Source organism: Aquarana catesbeiana, linkage group LG13 (assembly GCF_042186555.1).
Source record: "Aquarana catesbeiana isolate 2022-GZ linkage group LG13, ASM4218655v1, whole genome shotgun sequence".
NCBI classification, from domain to species: domain Eukaryota; kingdom Metazoa; phylum Chordata; class Amphibia; order Anura; family Ranidae; genus Aquarana; species Aquarana catesbeiana.
Window position 1 is genome coordinate 235,723,781 of NC_133336.1, and position 8,605 is coordinate 235,732,385.

Below are 8,605 nucleotides of genomic sequence, written 5' to 3' on the forward strand. Positions count from 1 at the left end.
CACTTTAGAGAGGGCGCGACCATGACGTTTCTATAGGGCTCGTGATGTCACGCGACTCCGGCCAGTCACAGAGCCGGAGTCCGCGGCCCCGGAAGAAAGAGGGGTGAAGATGGATGCTTCCACACAGTGGGGATATTGTGGCCTTCGTTTTCAGGTAAGTGGCACATAATGGGCTAGTATGCGATGCATACTTGTCCATTATATTTTTACTTTACAGCGGAATAAAGAGTAAGTAAAACCCATCGGGGTTTACTTCCTCTTTAAGATAGAGTTAGGCCTTAACGTGAACCTGGTATTTCCCTCAGTCATCTTCCAGGACAGCCCTCGAGATGGAGCTCCTCCCACCGACACAGGAAACACATTGCCATTGGATCTTAACCACTTTCCGCTCGCGCTATTGCCGAAAGACGGCTACTGCGCAGCCTTACTTTGCGGCGCACGGATGGCCTGCTCTGTGATCGCCTAGTCCTTCAGACTCAGCTGATTACAGATCGGGGTAAAGGGCCAATCACAGCCGTCCTTTACATCTGTGATCAGCTCTCACTGGACACAGCTGATCACATGGTAAACACAAGCTGGTTATCGGCTTTTCTTTCCTCACGCTGACCATAAGTGCCCTTCATGGAAAAATAAAAAGTGTGCTTTAAAGTTTTTGTTCCCTCTTTTTTTTGCACAAGGGAAGGAAGGCTGTTGGTCTTTGGGATCTGTTTCACAGAAGGGTTGAGAAATGTTAGTAAGAAGTAGTGCTGAGTGATGCTTAGTGTTACACACAGGGAGGGCCGAGGAAGTTCATTGCCACCTCATCAGTGCCCTTCGTTGTCACCTCATCAGTGCGCCTCGTCAGTGCCCCTTTATTGCCACCTCGTCGGTGCCCCATTCATTGCCGCCTCGTCTGTCCCATCAGTGAAGGAGAAAAATTACTGGTTTGCAAAATTTCCAGCATCAGTTGGTGGTGGAGGTCACTGTTGCAACTGCAGTGATCCATTTTTGGCAGGCCGGTGGGAGGAGACCCGCTCCTGCCTCCTTCCAGAGCCTGGCGAGGAATGTGAACGGCTGTGCAACATCCTCCCTGCAGCATTGGCTTGTAGGCAGATGGAGCGTTCCTTTTAGCCAGAAATGATGCCACTTGACTGGAGGTCACCAGACGTCATTTCTGGTAGGGGGTGACTCAATCACCAGGCACCGGGGACGTGTTTCGTGTCCCACTCGGCACAGGGAGGAAAGGGAGGGCCGGCTGGAGCTTTTTCTGGGCTCCACAGCAAAGACTTATTCGAGTTACTGAGGATCTGGAGGATGCAGGGGGGCAGCATGGAGGACTTCCCTGATGCAGGCTCCAGGGGAAGCCAGTGGAGCGCAGGTAGGCACAGGGAGCTGCCTTTTGGTTTTTCTTCTGTAGATTTAGCCAAATCACCTTTTAAACCTTTAGGTAGAATGCCCTGTGGGAGTTAGGCTTTCATGCCATCAGTCACTTTGACAGGCCCGTTCTATCAAACATAGACTGAGTTGTTCTGTAGTCCACAGAGAGCTGGGTACAAAGTTAACTGATAAGAGTGCAGCACGGGAAGTCATCACCTCACATTATTTCTGGCAGGATTGACAGATATTTTTTGTTGAATTTATCAGACAGATGTAGCAAAATTATTTTAATAGTCAATGTAACTGACCGAAAAAAAAAAAGAGTTGATTGCTATGGTTTACATCAGGGGTAGGCAACCTGGGGCCCTCCAGCTGTTGCAGAACTACAAGTCCCATCTTGCCTCTGAGAGTAATTGTAACTGCCAGCCTTGCAATGCCTCATGGGAAATGTAGTTCCACAACATCTGGAGGGCCCCCAGGATGCCTACCCCCTGGTTTACATAAACTTTAATACCCACCACCAGGGGGAGGTGTTGATATCGCTGTGACCTTTGTATGTTCCTCTCTGCAGATGGCAGCTTACTTCACACACTCCAACCTGCAGCCCGTCCACATGATCCTGGTGCTGAGAACGGCCGTCAACCTCTTCTTCAAACTCAAGAACTTCAAAACGGCCGCAGTGTTCGCCAGGCGACTGCTGGAACTGGGGCCCAAGCCTGAGGTGGCACAGCAGGTGAGACCATTAGGAGTAATTGGTACCTCCCAACTTTCTGAAATGATCATTTCAAATACAGGTGAAACCTTGGCTAATGAGTAACGCGGTTAACGAGCGTTTTGAAAGACGAGCAACTTTTCTTTTTTTTTTTTTTAAATCCTGACTCGGCTTGCGAGTGTCTCGCAAAACGAGGAGAATTCAAGCTAATGTGGTGTGCAGTACCACATTTGACCAGAGGTGCAGGGGCGCCGATGACTCTTGGAACGGTTCGGAGCCGTTCAGAAATACTCGTAAATACTCCGTTCCCGAGTTTTTCCGAGGGTTTCCAAGTTCAGCCGAGTATTTCCAAGGCTCTCCGGCGCCGCCCCCACCTCTGGCCACATGCGGTATTGCATGCAAAAAAAGTCAATGCGGAACGAATTATCTTAGTTTCCATTGACTTCTATGGAGAAACTCGCTTTGATATGCAAGTGCTTTGGATTACAAGCATTCTCCTGGAACGGATTATGCTCGTAATCCAAGGTTCCACTGGAGAAACACTATTAAAGCTTCAAAGATTTGCATCATTTTACACGCCGTTTAAAGTGTAAATAAAGGCTCCTGTATCGCAGTCTAAACAAGTACAGTTACTATGTGATGACATGAGCTTCCTAATATTAAACCACCTTTTTTCCCCGAGCTAAATTCTCTTCTATTTGTGTGTCCCACGCTCCCCCTTCCCAGACACTGCAGCTCACAGTGGGAGGGTTTTGGCAACAGAGGCGGTGCTGTGAATCCCAGGAAACGGTGGGCGGGGACTAAGGTATTGGCAAGCTACAGGCTTATGAATCAGCAGTGACAAGGCTGAGAGCCCCGCCTCCTGCAATGTCAGCTCCTCCCACTGTCTTGACAGCAGGCACAGCCTACATGGGAGTGGAAATTCAGGAGCCGCGCAGCATCGTTGTCCTGTCATAACGGGAAGCTGCAATAGGTGAGCCGGCTGGGACTTTGCAGGGAGACTAAGAAAACGTAATGAAGTACTGCAGCATATAGATAAACACAAACTATGCCCTGTGGTTACTGGACCTGTATGATGTTACATTGTTCCAGTGTGTGATAAAGGGCAGACATTAGTACTGTGATATTTAGCATGGGGCATGACATTGCTGTGTTGTCCCCATAGCCCGGTCACAGTGACACATTTCAGCAGAAGAGGGCATGCTAGGACCGGTAGTTGCATGGTACCTCCAGCTTCATACCTGTATGTCTGCCGTGTGAGATTTAAGGCACTGCTGCCTCTGGCTGCTAGGTTGGGCTCTCTGGCTTCCATGCAACTACCGGTCCCAGCATGCCAGAGAGCCCAACCTAGCAGCCAGAGGCAGCAGTGCCTTAAATCTCACAGGGCAGACATACAGGTATGAAGCTGAAGGTACAGGAGTGCCTAGGCACCTTCACATACCAGGAAGTGCACTGCTGTGTTTTAGAAAGGCGTTTAAGCAACAGAGTAGATTTTTTTTTTTTGGCTTATAAAGCTGAGTTCCACCCAGAAATGGAACTTCTGCAGATCGTATTCCTCCGTATGCAGCGCGCATTCGCTGCTCGCTATCGGGAGCTTTTCCGATCATGTGACAGCCAATCATGGCCGTCATGTTACTTTAAGCCTTAAAAGTCAGCAGTACAGTATTTGTAGCTGCTGACTTTTATTTTAATTTTTTTTTACCCAGGGGGAACTCCGCTTTTAAGGTGTTCATGTTCATTACTGGAAGGGATCTAGTTCTCCTTAGTGAGGGGCGTTCTCTCATTTTTAACTTTCCTGCCCACAGACTCGTAAGATCCTCGCCGCGTGTGAGAAGAGCCTCACAGACACGTACCAGCTCAACTACGACATGCACAACCCCTTCGACATCTGTGCCGCCTCCTACAAGCCCATCTACCGAGGGAAGCCGGTGGAGAAATGCCCGCTCAGCGGCGCCTGCTACAGCCCAGAGTACAAAGGACAGATTTGCAGAGTCTCCACGGTAAGTGAACGGATGCCGATTTTTAGCACATTTTACCTTTTCTGTAAGCCGTAACAGAACAATCCCTGGAAGGAAGTTGGATTTTCTGCCTCACGGGTGTGGTAGGTGCAAGTCACTGACTGCCACCTATGTCTTTGGGCGGCAGATTTTATGGTGGGAGAGGTCTTGGCTAAGTTTCTACCACCTTGAGGGGGTCTTCTTGGTACAGAACTTTTTTTTTTTTTATTCTAAAAATCCAGATGGGTGAAATGTTCTCCCCCAGCAACATACGGCATGATAACACTATGGAGTTAGCCTAGCTATTGAGCTCAGTGCCTTTTTTATTTTTTTTTATATATATATATATATATATATATATATATATATATATATATATATATATATATATATATATATAAAATTTATTTTACAATACACCAACGTTTCATCAGAGCTGGGGGGAGTTCTTGGAGCCATTCAAGATTTAATTTTCAGGTTGAAACTTCTAGTTCCTTTTGTACAAGATAACCAATAAATGTCTTTATTGTAATACACCCAAAAGTGCTTCCTCCCCTGTTTTTTTGACAGGTACCCTGTCCCCGCTTCTGTCGGACCTCGCTGCAACGAGGTCCGTCAGAAGTCCTGCTCCCTCCTCCTCCTTCCCAGCTGCACGGGCCAGTGTAAGGGAGCGCAGTGCGCTTTTGTGCATGCGCTGTAGGGTTCCGCATGACAACGCGGGTTTCCCGCACCCTTTTTTTGTGTGAAGTATCTAATGCTCATTGTTTGGGGATACGATGTAACAAATTTGTCTTCTTTATTGATCAAGAGGTTTTGCTGCAACCTGCTTTTATTCCACATACACACTTTATTATATAATAATACTTTTTTATGTTTATTTTGCAGGTGACGGAAATAGGAAAAGATGTGATTGGCCTGCGGATCAGCCCCCTCCAGTTCCGTTAAGATCTCCACCCCCTCCCCCTCCTTATATATAACTGTTCTTATAGTAGTTTTGTTCCAGCTCAGCACAGAGCTTCTCGTGTCTTTTCTAACACTGGTGGCGATGATCACCCAACAGGACCATACAAAGACACGGCTGAATATCTTCTCATGTTCTGTTTCATTATTGCAAGTGAAATAAAAATCATCCTAAATTGAAATCTTATGTCCAGCTCTGTCTTTATGTTGTCCATGTGGGACTCCTACTGAGTTTCCTTTAGTTGTGGGGTGGAGAGTAGGGAAGGTATATAGAGCCTCTTCAGTTTTACCCCCCCTTCCTGCCCAGGCCAATTTTCAGCTTTCAGCACTGTCCCACTTTGAATGACAATTACCAATAGAGCTTTCTTTTGGTGGTATTTAATCGCCACTATTTTTATTTTTTATTATGACAAATAATTTTTCTTTTAAATTTAGGCTTAAATTTTATACTGCGATATACACTGATAGGCTGCACTGATGGCGGTTGTGACGGGTACACTGATAGGCTGCATTGATGGCGGCTGTGACGGGTACACTGATAGGCTGCACTGATGGCGGTTGTGACGGGTACACTGATAGGCTGCACTGATGGCGGTTGTGACGGGTACACTGATAGGCTGCACTGATGGCGGTTGTGACGGGTACACTGATAGGCTGCACTGGTGGCGGCTGTGACGGGTACACTGATAGGCTGCACTGGTGGCGGCTGTGACGGTACACTTTATATCAGGGCAGTGTTCACAGTAAAGAAGAGGTTAAAACGGCAACTCTGTTCCCAGATTCTCCTCACAGGCCGATCATGTGTAAGGAGAATAGGGGGAACAGAGTTTTGCCAGTGTTTGTTTACACTGGTGATCGGCTGTAATTGGACACAGTGATCACGTGGTAAAGAGCCGCTGTCATTGGCTCCTTTCTCTGATCAGTGATTGCAAGGGGCCCAGCTCACCGCCGATCGTTCCGGGATGTACAGTATCTCACAAAAGTGAGTACACCCCTCACATTTTTGTAAATATTTTCTTCTATCTTTTCATGTGACAACACTGAAGAAATGACACTTGTCTACAATGTAAAGTAGTGAGTGTACAGCTTGTATAACAGTGTAAATTTGCTGTCCCCTCAAAATAACTCAACACACAGCCATTAATGTCTAAACCGCTGGCAACAAAAGTGAGTACACCCCTAAGTGAAAATGTCCAAATTGGGCCTAAAGTGTCAATATTTTGTGTGGCCACCATTATTTTCCAGCACTGCCTTAACCCTCTTGGGCATGGAGTTCACCAGAGCTTCACCATTATTTTCCAGCACTGCCTTAACCCTCTTGGGCATGGAGTTCACCAGAGCTTCACAGGTTGCCACTGGAGTCCTCTTCCACTCCTCCATGACGACATCACAGAGCTGGTGGATGTTAGAGACCTTGCACTCCTCCACCTTCCGTTTGAGGATGCCCCACAGATGCTCAATAGGGTTTAGGTCTAGAGACATGCTTGGCCAGTCCATCACCTTTACCCTCAGCTTCTTTATCAAGACAGTGGTCATCTTGGAGGTGTGTTTGGGGTCGTTATCATGTTGGAATACTGCCCTGCGGCCCAGTCTCTGAAGGGAGGGGATCATGCTCTGCTTCAGTATATCACAGTACATGTTGGCATTCATGGTTCCCTCAATGATCTGTAGCTCCCCAGTTCCAGCAGCACTCATGCAGCTCCAGACCATGACACTCCCACCACCATGCTTGACTGTAGGCAAGACACACTTGTCTTTGTACTCCTCACCTGGTTGCCACCACACACGCCTGACACCATCTGAACCAAATAAGTTTATCTTGGTCTCATCAGACCACAGGACATGGTTCCAGTAATCCATGTCCTTAGTCTGCTTGTCTTCAGCAAACTGTTTGCAGGCTTTCTTGTGCATCATCTTTAGAAGAGGCTTCCTTCTGGGACAACAGCCATGCAGACCAATTCGATGCAGTGTGATGGCGTATGGTCTGAGCACTGACAGGCTGACCCTCCACCCCTTCAACCTTTGCAGCAATGCTGGCAGCACTCATACGTCTATTTCCCAAAGACAACCTCTGGATATGTTGCTGAGCACGTGTACTCAACTTCTTTGGTGGACCATGGCGAGGTCTGTTCTGAGTGGAACCTGTCCTGTTAAACCACTGTATGGTCTTGGCCACTGTGCTGCAGCTCAGTTTCAGGGTCTTGGCAATGTTCTTATAGCCTAGGCCATCTTTATGTAGAACAACAATTCTTTTTTTCAGATCCTCAGAGAGTTCTTTGCCATGAGGTGCCATGTTGAACTTCCAGTGACCAGTATGAGAGACTGAAATCGATAACACCAAATTTAACACACCTGCTCCCCATTCACACCTGAGACCTTGTAACACTAACGAGTCACATGACACCTGGGAGGGAAAATGGCTAATTGGGCCCAATTTGGACATTTTCACTTAGGGGTGTACTAACTTTTGTTGTCAGCGGTTTAAACATTAATGGCTGTGTGTTGAGTTATTTTGAGGGGACAGCAAATTTACACTTATACAAGCTGTACACTCACTACTTTACATTGTAGACAAGTGTCATTTCTTCAGTGTTGTCACATGAAAAGGTAGAAGAAAATATTTAGAGAAATGTGAGGGGTGTACTAACTTTTGTGAGATACTGTGTGTGTGTGTATGTGTATATACATATATATATATGTGTATGTATATATATATATCTATCTATTCAGCTCGCTCCGGTCTGGTCACGTGATCCGGCTCCCCTGCGTCAGTCATGAGCGGCTGCAGGGGAGAGGAGGGAGCGCTGACAAAGGTGAGCCATAGGAGCCTATCACTTCAGGCTTTAGTAGCCATTGCCGGTGCTCTGTCCTGCAGACACAGGGGAACCAGGTGACATGACGACTAGAATGGGTTGAAAATAGGTAAGTATACACATACACAGGTTAGTCCACATAGGTGCTAGGAGGGGGGAAGGGAGCAAAAATGGGTGTAGAAACACAAAATCCTGCATTTAATCTAGTCCATAAAACCTGACACAGTTTTTATACTTTTGCCATCCAAAATTTAAAGATGAAGTTTAGCTAAACATTTTTTTTTCTGTACAGATTGTGTTCCATTCCTTACTGGTAATACCATATGTCCTATGATGTGCAGGCTGCTGGATTCAGTAGAAACATCCTACAATGTGCAGGACTGTTCTGTCCTTTTCCAGCTGCTTAATGTCCCTGCAGGGCTGCCCCGTCCTCTTCCTCCTGCTGAACATCGTTGCAGGGCTGCCCTGTCCCCTTCCTGCTGCTGAACGTTGGTGCAGGGCCTCTTCCAGCTGCTGAAAGCCATTGCAGCGTTGCCTTGTCCTCTTCTTGCTGCTGAACGCCGTTGCAGGTTTGCCCTGTTCTCTTCCTGCTGCTGATCTTGCAGCACTGTGGGGGATAACAGCTTCAGGTCTCTGGGCTCAGCTGCACACCCCCTTCTGTCTTCTCCTCCATTGAGAAAATTCTTACACTTTCTATACTGTCTGTAGGAGGAGGAGAGTCTGGTCAGTCACAGGGTCTCCCCCCCCCCCCCCCCAATTCATAGATT

The 8,605-nt window shown here is 47.2% G+C and overlaps 1 protein-coding gene and 1 non-coding gene across 4 annotated transcripts in view; both read left to right on the top strand.

Annotated features, from left to right (window-relative positions):
• Positions 1 to 5,207, top strand: part of COPA (COPI coat complex subunit alpha) — a 58,031-nt gene extending 52,824 nt beyond the window's left edge. For all 3 annotated transcript variants that reach the window (XM_073609536.1, XM_073609537.1, XM_073609538.1), the window contains 3 exons: positions 1,928 to 2,089; positions 3,874 to 4,068; positions 4,951 to 5,207. In XM_073609536.1, coding sequence (XP_073465637.1) covers positions 1,928 to 2,089; positions 3,874 to 4,068; positions 4,951 to 5,010 — 417 coding nt within the window. In that variant the 3' untranslated portion in view covers positions 5,011 to 5,207. The remainder of the gene's footprint in view (positions 1 to 1,927; positions 2,090 to 3,873; positions 4,069 to 4,950) is intronic.
• On the top strand, positions 3,119 to 3,252 carry LOC141120802 (small nucleolar RNA SNORA84). Its single transcript, XR_012239955.1, has one exon. It is a non-coding gene; the product is annotated as a small nucleolar RNA SNORA84 (small nucleolar RNA).
• Positions 5,208 to 8,605: the final 3,398 nt, after the last annotated feature.